This window comes from Oryctolagus cuniculus, chromosome 16 (assembly GCF_051225735.1).
Source record: "Oryctolagus cuniculus isolate XC-2025 breed Fujian yellow rabbit chromosome 16, ASM5122573v1, whole genome shotgun sequence".
NCBI classification, from domain to species: domain Eukaryota; kingdom Metazoa; phylum Chordata; class Mammalia; order Lagomorpha; family Leporidae; genus Oryctolagus; species Oryctolagus cuniculus.
Genome location: NC_142882.1, coordinates 21,060,473 through 21,086,624, shown reverse-complemented (window position 1 = coordinate 21,086,624; position 26,152 = coordinate 21,060,473). Strand labels below are relative to the sequence as shown.

Genomic DNA, 26,152 nt, shown 5'->3' with positions numbered 1-26,152 from the left:
CTGCTGTGGCCTGGGAAGGCAGTGGAGGATGGCCCAGGTGCTTGGGCACCTGTACCCGCGTGGGATACCAGGAGGAAGCACCTGGCTCCTGGCTTCAGATCGGCACAGCGCGCCGGCCATAGCAGCCATTTGGAGGGTGAACCAATGGAAGGAAGACCTTTCTGTCTCTCCCTCTCATTGTCTGTAACTCTACCTGTCAAATAAATAAATAATCTAAAAAAAAGTTGATAAAAATTTTATGGCATGTGTTTTACCACAATTAAATGTAAAAAACAGAAATGAAAACATAACTTACATAATGGAATAAAATATCTACAAATTGTATATTTTAATAAGGACTTGTATTGAGAACATTTAAAGAAATCTTACAACTCAATAATCAGAAATTCAGTAACCTAACTTTATTTGATTTTATTTAAAGGTTTATTTATTTATTTGACAGGCAGAGTCACAGAGAAAGGGAGAGACAGAAATCTTCCATCTGCTGGTTCAGTCCCCAAATGGCCATAATGGCCAGGCCAAGCTGAAGCCTGGAGCCCAGAACCTCTTCCAGGTCTCCCATGAGGGTGGCAGGGGCCCAAGCACTTAGCCATTCTCGACTGCTTTCCTAGGCGAATCAGCAGGGAGCTGGATTGGAAGTAGAGCAGCCAGGACTTGAACTGGCACCCATATGGGATGCTAGTACTGTGCCACAGCACTGGCCCCCTTATTTTGTTTTAAAAAATATTTATTTATTTGAAAGGTAGAGTGACAGGGTAGGGATAGACACAGAGAGAGCTTTCATCTGCTGGTTCCCTCCCTAAATAGCTAGAACAGCCAGGGCTGAGCCAGGTGGAAGGAGGGAGCTAGAAACTCCATCCAAGTCTCCCATGTGTGTGCAGGGACCCAATGTCTCGAGCCATCTGCTGTCTTCCCAGACACGTTAGCAGGGAGCTAGATCAGAAGTGGAAGTCAAGACTCAACTGATGGTCTGATACTGGTTGCTGGTGTTCCAAGCAGAAGCTTAGCCCACTATGCCAAAACAGTGGTCCCTAATAATCTAATTTCAAAATGAGTAAAAGAATTGAACAGAGGTTTTTCCAAGGCAGATATTCAGATGGACAAAAACACATAAAAACGCTCCATATGTCATTAGGTATTGATGAAATGGACATTAAAACCACAAAGAAATAGAACTTCACACCCACTAGGATTACTGGAATCAAAAAGTGAGATAATAACCACGTGTTGGTGAGGATCTGGGGGAAGTGGAACCCTCATATGCTGCTGGTGGGACTGTCAGATGGCACGGCTTGCAGCTCCTCCAAGGACTAAACAGAGAATCACCACATCACCCATCAGTTCTAAGTAAGTGTCCAGCAGAATTGTACACGAGTCCACATAAAATATTGTACATGAATCTTAACAGCACATTATTCAAAATACCCAGAAAAGTGGAACCAACCAAATGTGCATTAATGAGTGAATAAATACATACAATGGCATAGTATTCACCATAGAAGCAAATGAAGTATGGATACGTGGTTTATACGGCTGGTCCTTGAAACAACTATGCCAGGTCAGTGCAGTGAATCAGAAAGGCTGTGTAGTAACTACTGCCATTCCCATGGAAGTCTGGAATATGTCACCGCAGATGGGTTAGTGAGCGCCTGGGGTTTGGAGAGGAGGAGATGAGAAGATACTGTGTGACAAGTGACAAGGAATATAGGCGTGGGGGTGGATGAAGCTACCACCTGTAGTCCTGGCATCTCGTATGGGTGCGAGTTCGAGTCTCGGCTGCTCCACTTCTGATCCAGCTCTCTGCTATGGCCTGGGAAAGCAGTAGAAGATGGCCCAAGTCCTTGGGCCCCTGCACCTGCGCGGGAGACCCAGAAGCAGCCCCTGGCTCAGGATCAGCTCAGCTCTGGCCCTTGTGGCCAACTGGGGAGTGAACCAACGGATGGAAGACCTCTCTCTCGGCCTCTCCTCTCTCTGTGTAACTCTGACCTTCAAGTAAAATAAATAAATATCTTTTTAGAAAAAGTACATTCAAAATTTACATTTTTAAATTTGACTTAAAGGTACATACACACACACACACACTCCGTCTCCCTTCCTTGGTAGTTTACTCAGCAAATGCCCCCTACAGCCAACTCCATGGGGTCTCCCCTGTGGGTGACCGAGACTTGAGTCAGGGGCGCTGGATCCCAAGCGGAGGAGCCCCGACTCCAGCCCGGCACTGCGGCCCGGGACGCAAGACCCCCGCCTGCGGCGTCCTCCGCGTCGCCCCATCCAGCTGGGGGCCAGGGCGCCGTTGGTCCCGGAGAGCCCTGGAATTCTCCGCACACGCCCGCATCGCCGCATCCCGTAGTGCAAAGACCCCAGTGCGTGTCCTGGGGTGGGGGGAACGCGTTCGCACTAAACGAGGGACAGGGACAGCTCCCGCACCCCGGGCGGACAGACACAAGCCGCGCGCATCCTCCTCGCCGACGCCGGAGGGGGCGGGCCGAGCTGCGGGAACCGTCCAATCAGCCGCGCCCGCTAAGACGGGCGGGCGAAGAGGTTGCCGGGTGACCGTACGTGAGTGTCGTAACAATCGCCGGCCGCCCTGCCGGTGGCCTGTGGGGGCTCTGTCGCAGCTGCCGTCTGGCTGTGATCTTCACGGGGGCGGGAGCCGCTGCGAGGCCCCCGAAATGGTGAGATCCCGTCGGGGGGGGGCACGCGTCCCAGCGGGGGGAGCAGACGGGAGCCGGCTGTGGCCGCGGGGTCGGGGCTGGGGCTGTCGCCTGGCCCCCCACCCCGGCGTTCTGTCACCGCCCCCGAGTGTGGCATCTTCGGCCCCGGCCCGGAGCCCCTCTGTGGGCGGCTGTGCGCCCGCAGCCGCGCGTCTCCCGCAGACTGTGCGGTGCGGGCTGCAGGGTCCTGGGGGGAGATTCTGGGTTCCGTGGGTGGAGCTGGTGCGTGGGACGCGCTGTGTGAGCCTGTGGCGGGGAGGGGGGGGGTCTCCAGGCGCTGCTCTCCGTGTAGGGGGCTCGGGTTATCCCCCGAGCTTTCCAGGTTTATGGGTAGCAGGGTCGCAAATCTGCCACCAGCTCCCCCACCCTGTGATGTTAGCAAGGTTAGTGTTAGTGTTAGGGTCAGGGTCAGGGTCAGGGATCCGGCCACTTGGGTCCTGGGATAATTAGCCTCAGGCAGGAGTTGTTGAAATCTTCATTGTGACAACCAAGGGAACGGGTGGGAGGGGGTAGTCCCCTAAAGAAGCTGCCGCCCCGAGCAACAAATTTTTTTGTTTAATATTTATTTTATTGATATGAAAGAGAGAGAGAAAGAGGTCTTACATTTGCTGGTTCACTCCCCAACTGCCCACAATGGCCGGAGCTGCGCCGATTCGGAGCCAGGAGCCAGGAGCTTCTTCCGGGTCTCCCACGTGGGTGCAAGGGCCCAAGGACTAAGGCCATCTTCCGCTTCTTTCCCAGGCCATAGCGGAAACTGGATCAGAAGAGGAGCAGGCCGGCGCCACGGCTCACTAGGCTAATCCTCCGCCTTGCGGCGCCGGCACACCGGGTTCTAGTCCCGGTCGGGGCGCCGGATTCTGTCCCGGTTGCCCCTCTTCCAGGCCAGCTCTCTGCTGTGGCCAGGGAGTGCAGTGGAGGATGGCCCAGGTGCTTGGGCCCTGCACCCCATGGGAGACCAGGAGAAGCACCTGGCTCCTGGCTCCTGCCATCGGATCAGCGCGGTGCGCCGGCCACAGCGCGCTGGCCGCGGCGGCCATTGGAGGGTGAACCAACGGCAAAAGGAAGACCTTTCTCTCTATCTCTCTCTCTCATTGTCCACTCTGCCTGTCAAAAAAAAAAAAAAAAAAAAAAAGAGGAGCAGCCGGGGCATGAACTGGTGTCCATATGGGCTGCTGGCACTGCAGGCAGATATGATACTTTTTAAAAGATTTACTTATTTACTTGTTTGTTTGAAAGGCAGAGTGACAGAGGGAGAGAGATCTTCCATCCACTCCTGCACTCCCCAAATGGCCACAGCCAGCCAGGGCTGAGCCGGGCTGAACCAGGCTGAAGATGGGAGGAGCTGCAGCCCCAGCCCCCACGTGGGTGGCAGGGGTCCAAGCAGGAGTCCTCTGCTGCCTTCCCAGGTGCATGAGCAGGGAGCTTGATGGAAAGTGGAGCAGCCGGGGACAGCGTCACAGGTGGCGGCTTAACCCACAGCCACAGTGCCGGCGCAATAAACCAGTTTAGGTTCTCGGCCCCTGTTCCGAGCCCACCTCTCGTGTAAACCCTGCGTTCCCGGTCACAGTAGTTCTTTGCAGTACTGCCAGTCCATCTTTCAATGTCTGGATTCCTCCTTACACTGTAAAAGCCAGATTGACCTCTCGAGTTCTCCAGGTGATACCCAGTAGGACCTTTCGTTCTATGTAACACACAGATGCAGTGTGTTGTCGCTGCAAGAGATGGCCAGCCCTTTAAAAAAACAAAAAACACTTGTTTTCCACTTGTGGGCTTTTTGTAGGAGAGGAAAGCAGAGACTCATCACCTGGGTGTGTCTGTGTGGAAAAAGGGACCAATCCTTGTGCCTCTCCTCTTTTGTCTTATAACTCCAGATGGCTTTCCCTGAACGCTGTGTCCTTAGCTCCTCCCCCCCCCCCCCCCCCCGCCCGCCCAATCTTTACCTGAGTTCTGGGCTTCAGAACTCCCTGGGTTGACCCACCATGCCCACAGCTGCCGAGTCTCCCGCTGGGTCTCTCCCCATAGAGGACAGTCTGCAGTACAGGGTGGGGCTTTTCAGGGAGCAACTGTCCACACCCCTGGGGACACCCTGGGGCCGAGAGTGGGGGGGGAGGTATCTCCTGATACATCCTGCACTGAGCCCCTTGGAACACCCAGCCCTTCTTCCCTGGTTCCTAGTTTTCATTCCTTGGGGACAGATTGGTAATCAGGGAATTGAGATGCTAATATTGAGGGAACAGCCAGGCAGAGGCCATAGCAGAGAGCTGGATCAGAAGTGGAGAAGCCAGGACTCGAACTGGCGCCCATTTGGGATGCTGGCACTGTAGGCGGATGCTTAACTTACTACGCCACAGCACCAGACTGCAACGACTATTCTTTGTCTTTTTGTCTGGACTTGGCAGATTAAGGCTAGGTCCCGTGGAACAGAGCTTTGCAACACCTGGAAGTGTTAACCTGTGACTCACTGTGTTACTAAATCAGTTATGAAAATAATCAGTTCATTGTCTGAAAGAGATAGTTTTGCTTTTCTTGCATGCTATGAGATATGGGTAACATGTTTCATCTCCTCCTATGCATATATGTGATTTGCTGGATTCTGCAAATGCTGTGTGTGTTTTTTGTTTCTTTCTCCTCCTCCGTCCCTCCCTCCCTCTTGGGAATGAGCAGGCTTGTGTGATGTTAAGGCCGAGATTTTAAGACTGCTTAGGAAGGTCGTTGAGGTCCAGCTGATGGATCCTTCCCAGCAGGGAAGAAGCCCTGTAACCTGAGAGATGCTCCAGCACACTGGACAGCTGAGCAGATGATATGCCTTTATTTATTTATTTTAAATTTCTTTATTTGTTTGGAAGGTAGAGTTACAGAAGGAGGGAGAGACACAGAGAGAGATCTTCCATCCACTGGTTTACACCCTAAATGGCCACAATGCCCAGGACTAGGCCAGGAGCTTCCTCCGGTGTCCCCCGTGGGCAGCAAGGGCCCAAGCACGTGGACCATCTTCCTGCTGTTTTTCCAGGCGAATTAAGCGGAGAACTGAACCTGCCAGCCCCATGACTGTTACTGTCCTGGGACTGGTTTTGTTTATTTTTATTTTTCAAAGATTTATTTATTCAGAGAGAGAGAGGGAGAGACAGATCCTGTATTGCTGATTCACATCTCAAATAGCTGGGCCTGGCTATCCCATCCACAGTTCCATTCTTGGTCCCCCATCCCCCAGTGTATGGGCAGAGAGCTGGATCATCAGGGAGTGATGAGGATCTCTGTCTGTCCTCTCTCTCTAACTCTGCCTTTCAAGTAAATCTTGCAAAAAAAAAAAAAAAAAAAAAAAAGAAAGAAAGAAAGAAAAAGAAAAGGAGTATCATAGTAAGGTTAAAACAGTATAATACTTACGTCCCAAAAATTAGGTAGAAAAAGGACTTGTCTGTCTCATAGGCAGGAGATAAGCCGGGATCACTCCGAGTGGGGGAAGGGGCACAGCTTTGCCTTAGGACCTGGATCACAAGGCCTCTGGCAAAAGGTTCTGTAGAGTCCCGGATGGCAGTTGACAACGCCTGAGGGCTCAGAGTGAAGAGAAAGATGATGTTTGGTTTATGATGATGACAGGGTGTATGGGTTTGAGAGTCTGGGGGTGTATGACATAATTTTTTAAAAGTGATTTTTTTTTCCCCCCAGCTCCTGGCACTTTTAGGATTTCTGGAGTGTCTCCAGTGTCTTTTGTTATTCGCCACAAGCCCCCCTGCATGCCATCTAGAATTGATGCTAATGGGGGCCCATTGATAGCTTCCGGGAGGGAGGGGGCTGCCAATTGGAAAGAGGGTTGGGCCTATAAAGCTCCCCTTTCCCTGACCTCTGTGAGGGGAGAGAGGCTGGAAATGGAGTTCAGAACATTTAGAGAGCTTCCGGGTCAGGAGGGGAGACTTGTTTCATCCCTCCCTCTCTCGCCCCATAGCCTCTTGCGGCTGACTTCGGGAGTTGTATCTGTTGAGAATGCTGGTAAACCCTCAGACAGTCTGGGCTGAGTTTTATAATCCTATAGGGAATTTTTGGAACACAAGGAGCGGGTTGGTCAGAAGCACGGACTTGTGGCGAATGGAGCTCCCCTGGGCTGCATCTCCGCGGTGAGAGCGGTCCCCACGCTTGGGAATGGCTTTAACCTTGGGAGTTGTGGGTTCCTTGTGAGCTGGTGGTGAAGTAGCTCCCCTGAGGGGCTTCCGCTTGTGGAATCCTGACGTCACATCCTTCTAATTTGCGGGAGTGTGAGGCCATGGTTTACGCATGCGTGTTCCTGTTTGCCGGCTCCCTGGATTGAGTGAGGAGATTGGAAGAAAGCAAGGAAATTCTGGAAGCGGAACATTTGTAAACTTAAGTAAGACTATGAACGCTTGTGGTGCACCACCCAGTCTGATGCTATGCCCAGGATTCCTTTGCCTCAGTGCTACACATACATGCTGTCTGAGGCTGCAGCTCAACCCGTTGACTCACCCATTGCTTGTGGGGCTTCGATGTTCCCAGTTGCTTTGGATATTACGCTGTCCTTTTAGCTTTGTCCCCAAGTGCTATTGCATCCGAACTTTTTTCCATGATGGGGAAAAATTGCTGGGCTGTAGATTCTGAGTAAATTCACTTTCCCTGGGAAATGTCGGTGTATTGTAGGTTCACAAGTCTGCCTGTTCCTGCACACTGGAGTGTTTTGATTTCTAAGCTTTGTCAACCGGAATTGTTAGTTTATCTGGTTTGGCCCCTCTGGTGATGGAACACGCTCTGTGTGACTTTCTTTTGCTTTCTTACTGATATTCGTTGGTACTGAGTGCTTTTCCTCCGTGGTCTTTTCTGTGAAATTATTTTCAGTAATTTTCCCATGTTACTTTTTCATGTGTCATTTTTACTTAAACACACATGCATACACACACACACACACCTTCTGCTCACTAGTCCTGTATGAATTGCACATATTTTTCTTCCAGATGGTGGTTTTATCTTTTCACCCCATTCTACAACACTTGGATGGGCTTTGCATTTTAATAGAGCTGCATTGGAGAGGCAGAGTTACAGACAGAGAAAGGGAGAGGGAGAGGGAGGGGTCTTCCATCCACTGGTTCACTCCACAAATGGCCACAATGGCTGGAGCTAAGCCAATCCAAAGCCAGGAGCCAGGAGCTTCTTCCAGGTCTCCCACGTGGGTGCAGGGGCCCAAGCACATGGGCCATCTTCTACTGCTTTCCCAGGCCATCAGCCAGGACTTGAACTGGCACCCATATCGGATGCTGGCACCACTGGCAGATGCTTAACCTACTACACCACAGCGCCAGCCCCAAGATAGCCACTTCCTAAGAGAGCCCCGATGGAGCCAGATGGTAGCTTCATGTGTGTCAGTTAGGTGAGACAGAGAAAGCAGGTTAACAAATGATGTGAAATAAAAGAAACAGGCCTTTCTTACTTAGAGGCTCTGGAGAGAAGGGGGACAGCCATCTGGGACGTGAGCTAGCAGATTGCTGTGTTCCCACAGGGAGTTCTGTGGGTGGGTTTACAGGTGAGCTGGCCTGTCTTCCGTGGAATCACGCCGTGCCTGAGAGGTGGCTGTGCTGCGGATCTGTGCAGCCTGTGTTGGAGGAAGGAGGGTAGGGGCCAGTGGACAAGTCAAGTACGTTGGTTCTAGCTGTCCTGGAGGAAACTGGTCGCCAGGAGGCAGCTGTACGATGATCACACTGAGGAACTGGGAGGAGGGGTGAACTGACTTCCGCTTCTAGTATGAGAAAGTTATACCTGTATTCAGGGCCTGGCACAGTGGGCTAAAGCTCCTGCCTGCAGTGCTGGCATCCCGTATGGGTGCCGATTCGAGTCCTGGCTGCTCCACTTCCCATCCAGCTCTCTGCTGTGGTCTGGGAAAGCAGTGGAAGATGGCCCAAGTCCTTGGGACCCTGCACCCGTGTGGGAGACCCAAAGAAGCTCCTGGCTCCTGGCTTCGGATCAGCGCAGCTCCAGCCATGGCAGTCATTTGAGGAGTGAACCAGCGGATGGAAGATCTGTCTCTTTTACCTCTCTCTATAACTCTTTCAAATAAAAAAAAAATCTTAAAAAAAGAAACCTGCATTCAGCATGGAAGCTGAGGTAACAGAAGATTAGAACTCACTGCCACAGGCACGCCTATAATTAATCGATTATGGTATGTGGCAATCACAGACAGGGACCCTTTGTCCCTGCCGTGTGTGTGTTCCTGCATCTATCATTACCGTTACTGGCGATAACCTGCTCCATCACACATTCGTGTGCCTTCAGGTAGGAGCTGTGATTTCGGAAATTGCTCTGTTGCACTCTATCCGGGCTCAGGCCGTTCTCTGCAGTGCAGGTTTCAGGGCCTGAGTATGTGTGAGTGACAAGGGCTTCTCTGGCTCAGTCTCTCTGGGCTGCTGCCATAACAGATGAGACTGCAGATCGAGGCAGGCGTTTTGTGCCGGGCTGAGCCCTGCTTGGGAGGCCTGCATCCTGTGTTGGAGTCCCGCTCCCACTTGAGGCCCAGCGTCTTGCTGCTGGGCACGCTGGGAGGCACCAGGGGATGATGGGTAAGTAACTCCAATGCACACCAACAGCGACAGTTCCTGTTGCTCCACATTGTTGCCCGTGTTCTGGATTTCACTCGCTCTGCTGGGACGTGGTGGCGCCTCACTGTTTTATGTTGTACTTCTCTAATAATGTGATGTTGTTTGTCTTGTAGATGAGATATCTTTCTTTTATTTCTTAATAAAAAATTTATTTAATTGATTTGATAAATGGAGAAAAACTTCCAGCAGCTGGGAACTCAGTCCAGGTAGGGATTTTTTTTTTTTTTTTAAGATTTATTTATTTATTTGAAAGGCAGAGTTACAGAGAGAGAGAGAGAGAGAGGGAGAGAGGGAGAGAGATCTTCCATCTGCTGTTTCACTCCCCAAATGGCCACAATGGCTGGAGCTGGGCCAGTGTGAAGCCAGGAGCCAAGCGCTTCCTCCGGGTCTCCCATGTGGGTGGCAGGGGTCTAAACACTTGGCCCTTCTTCCGCTGCCTTCCTAGGCACATTCGCAGGGAGCTGTATTGGAAGAGGAGCAGCTGGAACTTTGACCAGCGCCCATACAGGATGCTGGCACTTCAGACAGTAGCTTTAGCCGCTATCCTACAACACCAGCCCCAAGGAGCCTGACTTCTTCAGCCGGTGCCTGCTGCCTCTCAGGGTGGGCATTAGCAGGAAACTATAGCTGGGAGCAGAGTCAGGACTCAAACCCAGGTGCTCCATTGTGGGATTCTGGTGCCCTAGCGGTGAGTTATGTTCCAGATGGTCTTTAGTTTGCTTTTTAAAGATGCATTTATTTGGCTGGCGCCACAGCTCACTAGGCTAATCCTCCGCTTTGCGGCACCGGCACATGGGTTTTAGTCCCGGTCGGGGCGTCAGATTCTGTCCCGGTTGCCCCTCTTCCAGGCCAGCTCTCTGCTATGGCCAGGGAGTGCAGTGGAGGATGGCCCAAGTCCTTGGGCCCTGCACCCCATGGGAGACCAGGAGAAGCACCTGGCTCCTGCCTTCGGATCAGCACGCTGCAGCCGGCCGTGGCGGCCATTGGAGGGTGAACCAACGGCAAAAGGAAGACCTTTCTCTCTGTCTCTCCCTCTCTCACTGTCCACTCTGCCTGTCAAAAAAAAAAAAAAAAGATGCGTTTATTTATTTGAAAGTCAGAGTTACAGAAAGAGAGGGAGAGACAAGAGCTTCTATCTGCTGGTTCATCCCCTGCTCCCCACGGCCACAATGACCCGGCACCCATATGGGATACTGGTGTCGCAGGTGGGGCTTTACCTGCTGTGCCACGGTGCCGGGCGCCTAAATTTTGCATTTTACACTTCAATTTATGATCCATTTTGCGCTAACTTTGGGAAGGTTTTAAAAGCTGCTTCTAACTCATTTCCGCACATATGGGTGTCCAGATTCTTCAACATCTTTTGTTGAAGTGATCGTACTGTTTCCATTGAGTTGCCTTTGCTCCCTCGTCCAAGACCAGCTGGCTATATTTGTGTGGTTTGCTTCTGGGTGGTTCTGTCGGTCTGTTTGTGCCACTGTAGTTCCGCAGCAAGCCTTGAAGTCAAATGGTGTCAGGGCTGCAGCTTGTTCTGAGTCTTCTGCCTTTTCTTGTACACTTCGGCTCTAAAGTTTAAAACTGACTATGGTTTCCTGAAAGCTAATGGCGGCTTATTTCCTACAAGGTAACTTGCTAGAATAATCCTTAATTGGGATAATTTATATCTTAATAACGTTGCAGCTTCCCATCTATGAGCTTGGGATATCTCTGCATTTATTTAGATCTTTGATTGTTCCATTAGGAATTTGTAGTGACATACGGAGATTATGGCATAGTTATACATCAATAGTTTGTTTTTATGAAACTTACATATTGTGTATAGTTAATATGGTGTGTTATTAGAGTGTACAGTTTATGAGTGCTATGATAGTATAACATTGTAGTCTGACTTTTTTTTTTTAAGATTTATTTATTTATTTGAAAGAGTTACACAGAGAGAGGAGAGGCAGAGAGAGGGGTCTTTCATCCACTGGTTCACTCGCCAACTGGCTGCAATGGCCGGAGCTGTGCCAATCCAAAACCAGGAGCCAGGAGCTTCTTCCAGATCTCCCATGCAGGTGCTGGGGCCCAAGGACTTGGGCCATCTTCTGCTGCTTTCTCAGGTCATAGCAGAGAGCTGGATTGGAAGTAGAGCAGCCGGGTCTCAAACCGGCATCCATATGGGATGCTGGCACTTCAGGCCAGGGTGTTAACCCACTGCGCCATAGCAGCAGCTCCTGTAGTGTGACTTTTGTAGTGTGGTGGGTTTCAGTTCCCTGTCATCCCAAAGAATTATCCGTTCCTCCTGTGGGAACCAGAGGACATCTCTGTAGAACAAGTTGTGGTTATCCACAGTCCTCGTGAGCTTAGACTTGGGGAAAAGATTGTCAGATAGGACAGCAAAAGCCTTCAGACCAAGAAAAAGTAGGTGATATGTTCATGATCAAAATGGAAAGCTTTTATGCCTTTTTTTTTTTTTTAAGATTTATTTACTTGAAAGTCAGAGAGAAAGAAGGCAGAGAAAGAGAGAGTCTACCATCTGCTGGTTCACTCCCCAGTTGGCCGCAATGGCTGGAGCTGTGCTGATCTGAAGCCAGGAGCCAAGAGCCTCCTCTGGGTCTCCCAAGCGAGTGCAGGGGTCCTGAAAGTGGAACAGCCGGGACTCGAACCGGCGCCCATGTGGGATGCCGGCATGGAGGGCAGGCAGCGGCATTACCCACTACACCACAGTGCCGGCCCCAGTTCTGCCTAGTCTTGTACCAAAAAAGCATTTAACTGGGAATTGTATAATAATTAAACAAAAAGATTCACTTATTTATTTGAAAGGTAGGTGAGGGTAGGGTGGAGAGAGAGAGATACTGACTGATTGGTTTCCACCGCTGGTTCACTCCCCAAAAGGCCACGTCAGCCAAGGCTAGGCCTAGCTAAAGCTAGGAGCCGGGAATTCTCTCCTGATCTACCACATGGGAGGCAGAGGCTCAAGTACCTGGACCATCTTCTGCTGCCTTCCCAGGCACAATGGCAGGAAGCCGAATCGGAGTGGAGTAGCCAGGACTCAAGCCAGCACTCAGATATGGAATGCCTGTGCTGCAAGCTGTAACTTGACCTGCTGCACCCCAGTGCCAGCCCCAGCTTTGTAGTTTTACCTTTCACCTTGAAATGAATAATACTGTTTTCCGTGGAATAGAGGGCAGTGCAATGGAGTATTCCAGTTGGATAGCGGGTTGCCCTCAGCCAGGTATTCAGATCCTCATGATCTCTGCCACTATTCTGAAATGTCTGCTGTATCATTAAGAACTTCAGTGCTGCTCCATTGAAGATGCTTTTCCTGTTTCTCACTGTTTAATCTCTGCTACTATTATGCTGTTGGAATGTTACCTTTCCAAATCGTAGATTGAAACAGTTAATTAATTTGAGAGACAGAATGAGCAAGCTCCTGTCCTCCTGTCTGCTCTCCCCCTGACCTCCTTGGACAGGGTAGGGCCAGGCCAAAGCCAGGAGGTGGGAACAGCCCAGGTCTTCCATGTGGGTAGCAGCAATCCAGTTACTTGATTGATTGCTACTGCCTCTCAGGGTCCAGATTAGCAGGAAACTGGAGTTAGGAGCTGGAGCTAGGCGTCAAACTCAGGCATTTTGATGTAGGGCAGGGATGTTCTCAACAGCATTTTAAGGTAGCCAAATGCCTGTTCCTAAATCTTTCTTAAAGATTTATTTTGTTTATTTGAAAGACAGAGTTACAGAGAGAGGGACAGACAGAGAGATAGAGGTCTTCCATCTGTTGGTTCACTCCCCAAATGGCTACAGTGGCTGGAGCTGAGCTGAGCCGATCTGAAGCCAGGAACTGTGAGCCTCTTCTGGGTCTCCCACATGGGCGCAGGTGCCCAAGGACTTGTTCCATCCTCTGCTGCTTTCCCAGGCACATTATCAGGGAGCTGGATTGGAAGTGGAGCAGCTGGGACTCGAACTGGCACCCATATGGGATGCCAGTGTCACAAGCGGCTTAACCCTTGAAGACCACAATACTGGCTCCTCCAGTGTCCTTCTTGCAATTGCATAAGATGGACTATATGTAAAAATATGTATATAGCTATATGCCAGATGAAATGACATCAGCACAATTCTCATACTCTCTCTTTCTTAACTACCACAAATAAGAGAAAGACGTGTGGTGTTTGTAGGATTTGGCTTGATTTCACGTAGCATTTCCCATTGTCTTGTGCACACACGTGGCATCTCCTAGGACCCAGTGACCTTGGAGGATGTGGCTGTGACCTTCACCCCAGAGGAGTGGGCTTTGCTGGATCCTTCCGAGAAGAATCTCTACAGGGATGTGATGCGAGAAACCATCAGGAACCTGGCTGCTGTAGGTAAGGGTGACATTCCCACACCAAGTCATTAGAGGACAGCTGTTTGTAGGTCAGCACACTGTTCCAAGAGTCGCAGTGGGGAAAAGCAGGAGGTTGTTGACTCGGTCAGCAGTGTTGCCATGCACCCTGAACCTGGAATCTACTATGTCTTCTCTAACTGTTGTAATAACTCATAATGATTTTTCTGGGTCTCTTTCAGGAATAAAATGGAAAGACCAGGACCTGGATGATGAGCACAGAAATCTTTGGAGAAACCTAAGGTACTTTGCACCTACAACAGGAAACAGTATCCCTGGAGAGAAGCATAGCATGCCAAGAAAGTTTAACAATAAAACACAGAAGTCCAGCTTCAGTTTTCTTTCTTTCTTCCTTCCTTCCTTCCTTCCCTCCTTTTTTTTTTTTTTTTTTTTTTTTTTTTTTTTTTTTTTGACAGGCAGAGTTAGACAGTGAGAGAGAGACAGAGAGAAAGGTCTTCCTTTTTCCATTGGTTCATCCCCCAAGTGGCTGCTTGCACCGATCCAAAGCCAGGAGCCAGGTACTTCCTCCTGGTCTCTCATGTGGGTGCAGGGCCCAAGTACCTGGGCCATCCTCCACTGCCCTCCCGGGCCATAGCAGAGAGCTGGCCTGGAAGAGGAACAACCGGGACAGAATCTGGCACCCCGACTGGGACTAGAACCCGGAGTGCAGGTGCCGCAGGAGGAGGATTAGCCTAGTAGCCATGGGGCCGGCCTTCCTTTCTTTCTTTTTAGAGATTTATTTATTTATTTATTTGAAAGGCAGAGTTACAGAGAAGGAGGGAGGGAGGGAGAGAGAGAGGGAGAAAGGGGAGGGGGAGAGAGAGGTCTTGCAACCCGAAGCCAGAAGCCAAGAGCTTCTTCCGGGTCTCCCATGTGGGTACAGGGACCCAAGGACTTGGGCCATCTTCCACTGATTTCCCAGGCCATAGCAGAGAGCTGGACCAGAAGAGGAGCAGCCAGGACTTGAACCGGTGCCCATATGGGATGCCGGCACCACAGGTGGCAGCTTTATCCACTGCTTCTCAGTGCTGGCCCCCTCAAATTTCTTTATCGATCAAAAATTCTGTTCAGAAATATCTACCTGAGTATTACGTGGCTGTCCTTATGCATGTGTGGACTGTGGGAAAACATTCATTTGCTCCAGTTCATTTCAAATACATGAAAGCTGTCACACTGGAGAGAAGCTGTATGAACATAATCAAGGTGGAAAAGTCTTCAGTATTTCCAGTTCCTGGTTTGTTTGTTTGTTTTTTTTAAGTTTTTATTTTATTTATTTGAAAGAGTTATAGTGAGAGGTAGAGACAGACAGAGAAAGGTCTTCCATCCACTCCCCATTTGGTTCACTCCCTAAATGGCCACAACGGCCAGAGCTGAGCTGATCAGAAGCCAGGAGCTTCTTTCTGGTCTCCCACGTGGGTGCAGGGGCCCAACGTGCTTACCCCACCACATCACAATGGCAGCCCCAGTATCGCTATGTGGATAACTGTGGTCAAGCTGTGTCAGTTGCCAAGCATTTCCTCAAGTCCCTGATCACGGATGTTGAGGTGGATTTGTTCTGAGAGGAGGAGCATGGTGGGGGCAAGAGGCGCGGAGTCACCACACAGACCCCCTGGGTAGTTGGGTGAAATCAGGCCAGAGGCTAGCAGCCTGCATACTCGTTTATTTCAGTTGGTACAGCAGCTTATATATCCAAAACAGCCAATCCGGTCAAGGGGCAGTCTATGCCCTAACCGATCACACCCTGTTGCCAGGCAGTATCTGAAGCTACCCAATCACAGCCTGTTGCCAGGCAGGCTCCATTACCAGGTGGGTTTCAAAGCCATTCCTGAGTAACTGACTCTCCCTTGCCAGCGGCCCTCTTGGCATGGCCTCCTCATTCCACCACACGTTGACAACATCTGTGCAGTCACTGTTGATAGAAAATGGTGAAAAAGCCCTTCCTAACAGTGCTTCTCCTTTTCTACAGAAGTCTCCCGGGAGACGGGCTCTCTGAAATTCAGGATGACCAGCAACGCCCAGAAACCTTCAGCCAGATTCTCCATCAGTATCTGTACGTGAAAACTACGGGAGTGAACGCCTGCCAAGGCGGCACGTGGGAAGGCTTCACCGGTCATTCGGCCCTCCGTGGGCACAAGAAGACAGACGCTGGATGCCCACCGTGTGAAACTCAGAAAGAGGAAGAGACACCCAGAGAGAAGGAACGCGGGAGAGCCGTGAGCGGTCAGCTGTCCCGTGACGTTCCTGAAAGGACGCACACTGGAGAGAAACCCTACCAATGTAAGGAGCGTGGGCAGAGCTTCCGTTATCCCAGTTCTTTCCAAAACCACGAGAGGTCGCGCGCTGGAGAAAAACCCTACAAGTGTACAGCACGTGACAGCACCTTTGATTGTGCCGGTAAAGTTCAAGTGCACGGTCGGACTCCAAGCCGCCAGGAGGAGCGCTCGGAGTGCGCCGAGTGCGGGAAGACCTTCATCTCCCTGGCCATGTTTCGCCGGCACATGCTCACACACACCGGCGAGGGGCCTTACAAATGCGGCCAGTGCGGGAAAACGTTCATCTGCGCCAGCTCGTTCCAGATCCACGAGCGGTACCACACCGGCGAGAAGCTGCACCAGTGCCAGCAGTGCGGCAAGGCCTTCAGCCTGTCCAGCTCCTTTGAGAAACACAGACGGACGCACACGGGAGAGAAACCGCACGGATGCGCGAAATGCGGCAAAGCCTTCACGTCGTCCAGTTCCCTCCAAAGACACAAGAAGACCCACACCGGGGAGAAGCCCTACGAGTGCAAGAGGTGCGGCAAAGCCTTCAGCCGCTCCATCTACCTGCACATGCACGCGCGGACGCACACCGGGGAGAAGCCGTACGAGTGCCCGCGGTGCGGCAAGGCCTTCAGCTGCTCCCGAAACTTCCAGATCCACGAGCGCACGCACACGGGGGAGAAGCCCTACGGCTGCAAGCGGTGCGGGAAGACCTTCAATTGTCCCAGTTCTTTCCAAAGGCACGAAAGGACTCACACCGGGGAGAAGCCCTACGAGTGCACAAAATGCGGGAAAGCCTTCAGCCGTTGCAGCAGCTTCCGCATCCACGAGCGGACGCACAGCCGCCAGGACGCGCGCTCGGAGTGCGCCGAGTGCGGGAAGACCTTCATCTCCCTGGCCATGTTTCGCCGGCACATGCTCACACACACCGGCGAGGGGCCTTACAAATGCAGCCAGTGCGGGAAAACGTTCATCTGCGCCAGCTCGTTCCAGATCCACGAGCGGTACCACACCGGCGAGAAGCTGCACCAGTGCCAGCAGTGCGGCAAGGCCTTCAGCCGCTCCAGTTCCTTCCGAATCCACGAGCGGACCCACACGGGGGAGAAGCCCTATGCGTGCAAGCAGTGCGGCAAAGCCTTCACGTCGTCCAGTTCCCTCCAAAGACACGAAAAGACCCACACTGGGGAGAAGCCCTACGAGTGCAAGACGTGCGGTAAAGCCTTCAGCCGCTCCAGCTACCTGCACGTGCACGCGCGGACGCACGCTGGGGAGAAGCCCTGAGCCCGTGCACAGTGTGGCGAAGCCTGGCCTTCAGCCTGTTCTGCGGCGCAGATCCGTGAAAACTTCTCAGCGTGCACAAAACGCAAGCGCGGAAGAGCTCTCAGATTGGAGAGAAACCGCATAGAAGGAACAGACGAAGGCTTTCGTCCTCACCGCCTCTCTAGGGGTACCCGGTGGATTCAGCCTTGTAAGTATGAGACGCCGATGGGAGCTTCCAGCTAGAGCGGGTGCTTGGAGACATGTGAATATTCTCAGTGTACAGTCGTGGTCCTGACCCAAGTAACAGTAACAGCCTGATGCAAATTCATCTGTATGTAACGTTCCATAAAGCATACAAGGTGAGGCCAGTGTTAAAAAAAGTTACAAGTTGTTGTTTTGTTTTGTTTTGTTTTTTTTTAAGATTGATTGACTTGAAAGTCAGAGTTACAGAGAGGGAGGGAGAGATAGAGACAGAGTTCCATCTGCTGGTTTGCTGCCCAGATGGTCGCAATGGCCAGGGCTGGGCCAGGCTGAAATTAGGAGCTTCATCCGGGTCTCCCATGTGGGTGACAGGGACCCAAACTCTTAGGCCATCTTCTGCTGCTTTTCCCAGACCATTAGCACTTGGTTTAGAAGTGGAGCAGGTGGGGCATGAACTGGTACTCATATCGGATGCTGGTGTTGCAAGTGCTGGCTTTACCTGCTGTGCCACCACACGGGTCTCTGAATTGATTTTCTTTATTCGGGGTCAAAATAGGGATCTCTGAACTATGGCTTTCTATTAATTCTCACAAAAAATATTGAAGTGAGATAATTTTTAAGTATATTTTAAGCAGTGGTACACAAGTTTCATGGGTAATGTGGTTTTCTTAAATCACTTAATAGAATCTGTATTTATCCATCTTGCAGTGTTTTGGATCCATGGGTGAACTGAAATGTACTTATAATATGTATGGATATTTAATTTTAAAGTTTTATCTAGTTTTTTAACTATTGTGAGATTAATGGGCAAGTGAAAAATTAGTCTTTGTTGGGATTTTCTTACTGGCCTTGTGGCAACTTCTGGATATCTCTCGTCCATATTATATATAGGCTACCTTTCTTTGAGAGAGAGAGAGAGCGATTTTCCATTGAGTGGTTTACTTCCCAGAGCTGGGCCAGGCCAAAACCAGGGGTTTGGAACTTTTCCTGGGTCTCCCACATTGGTGGTAGGAGCACACACACTTGAGCCTTCATTTGCTGCCTCCAGGGTACATTGGCAGGAAGCTAGACCAGAAGCAGAGCAGCCAGGGCCCAGACTGGTGCTCCATTATAGCATGGGGACCCTGTAGTACAGTGCCCTCCCCTACTGGTTTTATTTTTTATTTATTTATTTATTTTATGGAGCACAGACATTTATTTCATTTTCTTTGTCAGCAGAATTTATTACAGAATATAATAAATTATTTTCCTCTCTTGTTGCTCTTTAGTGGCAGTATGTCTGGCCATTATTTTGATGGTCCACTTTGAATCCGGGGGAAAAGACCTGTGATATAGGACCACGGAATTCAGAATTGGAGCTGGATCTCTGGGTTGTGTTACTCCAGTGTTAAGAATGAGGTTTTTCAGAATCCAGTCACTTTATGAGTCTGTGTTAAATTTCACTGGCAGCCCAACTCAGAGGTTTGGGAGGTGAAAGTGAAGAAAATAGTCGTATCTGGAGCCACCAGAGACACAGAATAATAAGGGGGTGTGGTGGGGTAGACACCTTCTTCCACCCCATTTTTCTGATTGTTTTGCCAATCAAAACTACTGTCAGAATCCCCCACCGACTACTTCACTACATTTTCTTAGGGGTGTAAGTCTCCACGTGAAAGACCCACTCGCAGTTTGGGATTGCCTCCAAGCCCTGGGTGTCTGTGAGGCACTGGTTTGTGCCGTCACACTTGGGGATGTTCTCTTGGGGAGATACACTCCGCCCTCTCTTGACTTTGTAGAAGGCCTCATTGACGCAAAACCCTTGTTCGTACAGGTGGTGGCTGCTCTTTATTCAGCATGACAGCTGCAGCGATGTCACCGTGAAACAGCCTGATGGGAGCTGGTGCCGTGGTGCAGTGGGCTAAGCTGCCGCCTATAATGCAGGCATCCTGTGTGGGCGCCGGTTCGAGTCCCAGCTCCACTGGGGATCCAGCTCCCTGCCAATGGGCCTGGAAAAGCAGTGGAAGATGGCCCAGGTGCTTGGGCCCCTGCCACCCATGGAAGACTTGGATGTCGCTCCTGGCTCCTGCCTTTGGCCTGGCCCAGCCTTGGCCATTGTAGCCAGATCTGTAAAATCTGTCTCCTTCTCTGTCGCTAACTCTGCCTTTCAAATAAATAAGTGCTTAATAAACAAAGCGAAACAACTTGATGAGAACTTGGGTATTTTTTGCCCTCATGTCATCTTTCACTTGAGAGGCACCACCTTGCACATTTCCAGAAGCCCATAGGTGTTTCCTGTTCATCAAGACTCAATGTAATCCCTCGGCTCATTTTCAGTCTTGTTTTATTCTGTGTGATTTTTGAAATATGCATTGTTTTTCTCAAGTGGAAGTTGTGTGTGTGTGTGCATGTGCGTGTGTGTGTCTTAGAAGTATTTTCATATTAAACATTTTCAAGCACCAAACGTTACCGTCTTCTGTTTCCTGAGAAGTGGATTAAAGCATCTGTCCCAATGCCATCCTGGGTCTGGTTGACTGTATATTTTGCCTTGTTATTCACCAGATACTGTGTGTGGACCACCACAGGCCTTCTGCTGTCATGTAAAATTTTGCTTAAATGCATTGCATAGTTGGAATTTTTTATCATGGTTTCTTCTTCCCTCAGCATCAAAAGTGAAATCTTAACAGTTGTGAGTAGCAGGATGACAGGCGCTGGCAAAGCACTGTAATAAAGTTGTAGTACTGAACCTGACCGTGAACCACATGGCACTGCGGCTCCATGAGAGCGTTGAAAGGCTTCTAGTACTTTCTGCTTCCTTCATATGGGCTGATTAGGAAGACAGAATGAGTTCTGTCCATCCTTGGGAATCCCAATAGTTTTTATTTAGAAGGTACAACAGAAGGACTTGGAAGCCCCAGTCATTCATATTAATGAGAAGAAGGAGATGTTGGCCATTTTTAGGATGTGACGCGTGTTCTTTGACCAGTGTTAGGGACGAGGTTCCAAGATGCCTCTGTTTTCCCCATGATCCTTCACGGCCCCTGAGGTGCAACGTCTGATGTCGGAGAGACCTCACGTTGTCTTTTCAATAGCATGAGGCTTAGCTTTTGGTGAGGATGAGGCCAGCTCCCAGTCTACTGGTCCTGTGTTTGCCTTTCTTACTTTTACCTAAACACGAAATATTTCCTAAGATACATTAAACAGGTTTTCTTTTTTTTTTTCTTTTAAAAAAAGATTTACATGAAAGAGTTACACAGAGAGGGAAGGAGAGGAAAAGAGAGAGAGAGAGAGAGGTCTTCCATCCACTGGTTCACTTCCCAATTAGCCGCAATGGCTGGAGCTTTGCCAATCTGAAGCCAGGAGCTTCTTCTGGGTCTCCCACATGGGTGCAGGGGCTCAAGCACTTAGGCCATCTTCCACTGCTTTCCCAGGCCATTGGAGAGAGCTGGATTGGAAGAGGAGCAGCCGGGACTAGAACCAGTGCCCATATGGGATGCCAGCACTTCAGGCCGGGGCTTTAACCCGCTGCGCCACAGAGCCGACCCCTAAACAGGTTTGTTTTGTTTTGTTGTTGTTGTTTTCTGTAAAGTACCTCAGTCAGGATATCTAAACTTTAGGTGTGTGTTGTAGTGCAGCAGATCAAACCATGGCTTGGCATCACCTCAGTCCAAATTAGAGAGCTAGCGTGAACCCTAGCTCCTCTGCTCTGCCCAGTTTCTTGCTGATGCACCCTGGGAGGCAGCAGCTGAAGACTCAAGTACTGGGATCCCCACCACCTACACGGGGGACCCTGAGCTCCTGGCTTTGGCCTGGCCCAGCCCTGACTGTTGTGGACATTGACAGAGTGAACCAGCAAGTGGAAATTGTTCCTGTCTCTTCTGTGTGTCTCACTCCTTCAAATAAATAAAAATAAACATTTAAAAAAAAGATACATAGAGGTTGGCATTGTGGCACAGTGGGTTGAGCAGGCATCCCACGTGGGTGCCAGTTTCAGTCTCAGCTGCTCCACTTCAGATCCAGCTCCCTGCTAATGAGCCTGGGGAAGCAGTGGAAGATGGCCCAAGTCCCTGGACCCCTGCTGCCCACATGAGAGACATGAATGAAGTTCCAGGCTCCTGGCGTCGGCCTGGCGTAGCCTCAGCTATTGTGGCCACTTGGGGAATCACTGCCTTTCAAATAAATCTTAGGGGAAAAAAAAAAAAGATAAACTCACTAATATATATGGCAGATGAGGCCACACTAAGAACAAACAGCCTCACCATCCCAACTAAGTCATTTTTTAAAAAAAGATTTATTTATTTGAAAGTTACAAAGAGGGAGAGACAGAAAAAGGTCTTCCATCAGCTGGTTTACTCTCCAGATGGCTGCAACGGTTGGGGTTGATTCAGGCAGCAGCTAGGAGTCAAGAACTCCATCCAGGCCTCCTACGTGGGTTGCAGGGGCCCAAGCACTTGGGCTACCTTCCCCTGCTCTCCCAGGTGCATTAGCAGGGATCTGGATCAGAAGTGGAGCAGCCGGGATTCAAACCAGTGTTCATTTGAGATGCCAGCATCATAGGCGGCAGCTTTTCATATTGTACCCCAATACTAGCCCCCTGCAACTAAAACACCGTGTCCCTCATAGAACAGTATTGTATACTCAAGGCCGGCGCTGCGGCTCAATAGGCTAATCCTCCACCTAGCAGCGCCGGCACACCGGGTTCTAGTCCCGGTCGGGGCACTGGATTCTTTCCCGGTTGCCCCTCTTCCAGGCCAGCTCTCTGCTGTGGCCCGGGAAGGCAGTGGAGGATGACCCAAGTGCTTGGGCCCTGCACCCCATGGGAGACCAGGAGAAGCACCTGGCTCCTGCCTTCGGATCAGCGCAGTGCGCCGGCCACAGCGCGCCAGCTGTGGCAGCCATTGGAGGGTGAACCAACGGCAAAAGGAAGACCTTTCTGTCTCTCTCTCTCTCTCACTATCCACTCTGCCTGTCAAAAAAAAAACAGTATTGTATACTCAAAAACATAGCACGAAGAATCCAGGCACCCTAGACTCCGAATAGAGACATAGAAAACAAATTCGTACAGTCCTGGTGCTTATTTGTGGGCATGTGAGAGAGAAATGAGATGGTGAGCAAATGGTGAAACTTCGGTGGAAATGGGGGCTCGGAGGAAAAGCTGGGTGCGGGTCTGGACCTTCTCTACGGAGGGTAGGAGCATCAGGGGGTGGATCTGTCTGCTTTTCTTTGCTATCATCATTCTCAAGAAGGTTTGCTTCGGCTCTGGGTTTTTGTCAGAGCAGTGGGCTGCATCTGATGGGAGGCTTGCTGGCAGCACAGGATCAGGGAGCAGGCCTGTGTATGTGCCTGTTCTGCCTTGCAGATTACCCGGATTCAATCATAAGGACTACATCCTAGTGTCCTTAGCTATCTTCTCCTAATCCCTGCCCCCGCCCCGGCCCGCCAAAAACTCAATGGGTCACATGTCCATCCCCTTGATAACCTCACTGTGGAACTTGAATTTCAGCACACCAACCCTGAGGGCCACACTCAAGCTGTAGATGTGCGCTAATGCACCTAGGAAGGCAGCAGAAGATGGCCCAGGTACCCGGACGCCTGCCACCCATGTGGGGAGACCAGGATGAAATTTCCTGGCTCCTGGCTTTGGCCTGGCCAAGCCCCAGCTGTTGCAGTCATTTGGGGAGTGAACCAGCGGATGGAAGCTCTTACTATTTTTGTCTCTTCCTCTCTCCTGCTCTGTGTTTCAAATAAATAAATAAGTAAATTTTTGAAAAATTAAGATCTATGATAAGAATATAAGCTAGATTTGGAGATGTCCTCCTTGGATTGTATCGGTGTTGGCATCGCGAGCTGACTTTTCTAGAACCTGTTCCCTTCCTGTGTCCATGTTAGAAATCATTGGTGGTGGAACTTGCATGGCCCTTGGAATGTGGAAGTGAAGCAGACAGGAGTCACAGACAAAAGCATAAGGACTTTGTGGACACCTGTTTTTGTTTTGTTTTGTTTTTTTAAGATTTTATTTGTTTGAGAAGAACAGTTATAGACAGAGGAAGAGACAGAGAGAGAGGCCTTTCATCCACTGGTTCACTCCCCAGATGGCTACAATGGCTGGAGATGGGCTGATCCGAAGCCAGGAGCCAGGAGATTCTTCCAGGTCTCCCATGCGGGTGCAGGGGCCCAAGGACTTGGGCCATCTTCTGCTGTTTTTCCAGGCCACAGCAGAGAGCTGGATCGGAAAAGAAGCAGGCAGGACTCAAACCAGCAACCCACATGGGATGCTGGTGCCGCAGGTGGGAATTAACCCACTGCGCCACAGCGCCGGCTGACACCTGCTTTCTAATACTTTGCCCTGCCAATCAAGAGTATGCGGAAACCACTGGGGGCTGCTCGTTCCATTTTCTCAGAGGTGCAGGTTTCCGCAGAGATCTGTCTGCACTTTGGATCTCCGATCCCCTGACTTCCGTCCTCTCTGGCGTCGGGTGTGGTGCACTCTGTACACGATGACTGTGTGGCCACTGCCATGGTGCAGTCACAGAGCAGCCCACGGGAATGGTTCCTCTCCTGCCCTGTCGTGCAGTGCCGTGGATCCCAGCGGTTCCATCTCCCCCACGGCAGGCAGGCTCTGAGTGTCTGATGCCTTCCAGTGGCTTGGAGCACCTCCAAACATCCTAGGTTTGTAACATGTGATTGCAACAATGCATTTCTTTGGTCAAAGGGTTCTGTAGCTGTTCTCTGGAAATATCTTACTGAATCTTTTCAAACAGCTGCTATGCTATCAGACAGAAGGATACTTTAAAAGGTTTGTGGAAACTGGAATGTGCCAGGGCCGCTGCTGTGGTATGGTGGGCTAAGACTTGGCCTGTGTGGCCGGCATCCCGTCATGGGCGCCAGTTCGAGTCCCGGCTGCTCCACTTCTGATCCAGCTCCCTGCTAATGCACCTGGGAGAGCAGAGGAAGATGGCCCAAGTGCTTGGGTCTCTGCCATCCACATGGAAGATGGCCCAAATGCTTGGGTCCCTGCCATCCACATGGGAGACCCAGATGGAGCTCCTGGCTTCTGCCTGGCCCAGCCCTGGCTTTTGGGCCATTTGGGGAATGATGCCATGGATGAAGATGAACCCCCCCCCACCTCAACTCTGCCTATCAAATAAGTACTTTAAAAAGAAAATCACATAGACTTTGTCACTACCCACACACTTAGTCACACAAACTCAGACATCCCCAAAGCTAATGTCCCACAGCCACTGGGTCATACACTAAATAATTCTGTGATCACAGCCACGACATTGGGATAAACACCTATCGAGAGAAGGTGGGAGGGTCTCTTCATATCCTCCATTACAGTAACGCTGGTAAGTTTGAAGCTGCTCGGAACCTCCAACCCACCACATGTTCTCTGTAGCGAAGCTGTTGTGCCTGGGCACTTAACAGACGTGAGGAATTTCTGTAAGAGCAAAAATGAAAAAGCAAGCAAAATCCTATCCTACATAGAATGGATGAGCAAGTGGGGTGGCCCAGGTCGCAGGGACCAGCACACGGGAAACAAGTGGGAAGAAGGGAAACCATGGAGACACCCATCCCTCTATTTTATTTTATTTTATTTTTTCTCCATTTTATTTCACAATTCCAAAGTGGTAAAATTAAGCCAAATGCTGCTCCGTGAGCAATAGTAGATAGTAAGACTGAAGAATATCCGTGCAAGGCTGCATCGTTAGTAGCGTCTTGAGACAGAAGGGACATGTGGTCAGGCTGTGAAGGGCCCAGGACCTATTAATTACCATAGCTGTGTAGGCCACAGAAATTTATACAATTATTATTTAGCCATAAAACATTTTATGCTTTATTTTGTAATTATGATGTACTTCACTACAAAATAGAAATTATTAAATATTTGGAATATTTATTTTGCTATATTTTTTTAAAAAGATTTATTTATTTTGAGAGATCTTCCCTACACTGCTTTCCTCCCTAGATGGCCACCAGGGCCAGGGCTGGGCCAGCGAGGGCCAGGAGCTTCATTCGGGTCTCCAGTGTGGGTGGTGGAGACCCAAGCACTTGGGCCATTCTGCAGAGAGCTGCATCGGAAGTGGGACTGAAACTGGTGCCCATCTGCGACACAATACCGGCCCCCTGTGTCTGTTTAAAGACACAGTTCCTTAGGCATAGCATCTTAGGTACCTTCATAAACAATTAGGGAGGTTACTGATATGAAAAAAGCTTCATGATGCATTTATTAATTTTATTTAAGGGGAAGGGGAGAGAGAGTTTCCATCTGCTGGTTCTACAACAGGCTAGGCCAACACCAGGAGCCCGGAACTCCATCCGGGTCCTCCACAGGGGCGGCAGGGACCCCACTACTTGAACCGCAACCTGCTGCCTCCCCGGGTGCGCATGCGCAGGGAGCTGGCCTCGGATGGAAGTTGGGACTCGAACCCGGGCACCGCAGAATGAGACGGGGTCTCTGTGCCTAACACCCGGCCGTCTGCAGCAATGGCATTCACAACAGCGTAGCTGGAACCAGACCACAGGCTTCGTGAAGGAAGACTGGATTAAAAAAATAATAAAGGGCAACGTTCATAAGCTGAGTCCCGTGCAGCTTCGAGTCCCCCCCGCCCCCACGATCTGAAACAGCGGCGGGAGGGCCGCCAGCGCCCGCGTGGAGGGCTGGCGACAAGCGGACGCTGACCGCCAAAGCGTGGCCCCCTACGCGAGGCCAGCGTTCCCGAACCTGTCCGTCTGGGGCCTCCGTAGGCGGGGCCTCGAGGACCGTCCAATCAGGAGCGCTTTCTGAGA

At 50.5% G+C, this 26,152-nt stretch overlaps 1 protein-coding gene across 8 annotated transcripts; it reads left to right on the top strand.

The window, feature by feature from the left end:
• The first annotated feature begins 2,492 nt into the window (after nucleotides 1-2,492).
• On the top strand, nucleotides 2,493-19,826 carry LOC149121577 (uncharacterized). 8 transcript variants are annotated; one of them, XR_016223376.1, is made up of 5 exons: nucleotides 2,496-2,675; nucleotides 13,524-13,650; nucleotides 13,850-13,910; nucleotides 15,634-17,393; nucleotides 19,197-19,826. XR_016223376.1 is itself a non-coding variant. In XM_089316506.1 (4 exons), the coding sequence occupies exons 1-4, from the start codon at nucleotides 2,673-2,675 to the stop codon at nucleotides 17,204-17,206; spliced, it is 1,764 nt and encodes a 587-aa protein (XP_089172632.1). In that variant the 5' UTR covers nucleotides 2,496-2,672; the 3' UTR covers nucleotides 17,207-19,826. The 8 variants fall into 8 exon arrangements, 3 of the variants coding, with proteins under 3 accessions (XP_089172634.1, XP_089172632.1, XP_089172633.1); XR_016223377.1 differs by having other exon boundaries at nucleotides 15,634-17,544; XR_016223378.1 differs by lacking the exon at nucleotides 2,496-2,675 and adding an exon at nucleotides 4,691-9,513.
• Nucleotides 19,827-26,152: the final 6,326 nt, after the last annotated feature.

Bases quoted from the DNA above. Each gene is read 5' to 3' on its own strand.
- LOC149121577 (XM_089316506.1), top strand. The intron at 13,651-13,849 runs GTAAGGGTGACA...GGTCTCTTTCAG, and splicing joins CAGGAACCTGGCTGCTGTAG to GAATAAAATGGAAAGACCAG. The intron at 13,911-15,633 runs GTACTTTGCACC...CCTTTTCTACAG, and splicing joins AATCTTTGGAGAAACCTAAG to AAGTCTCCCGGGAGACGGGC.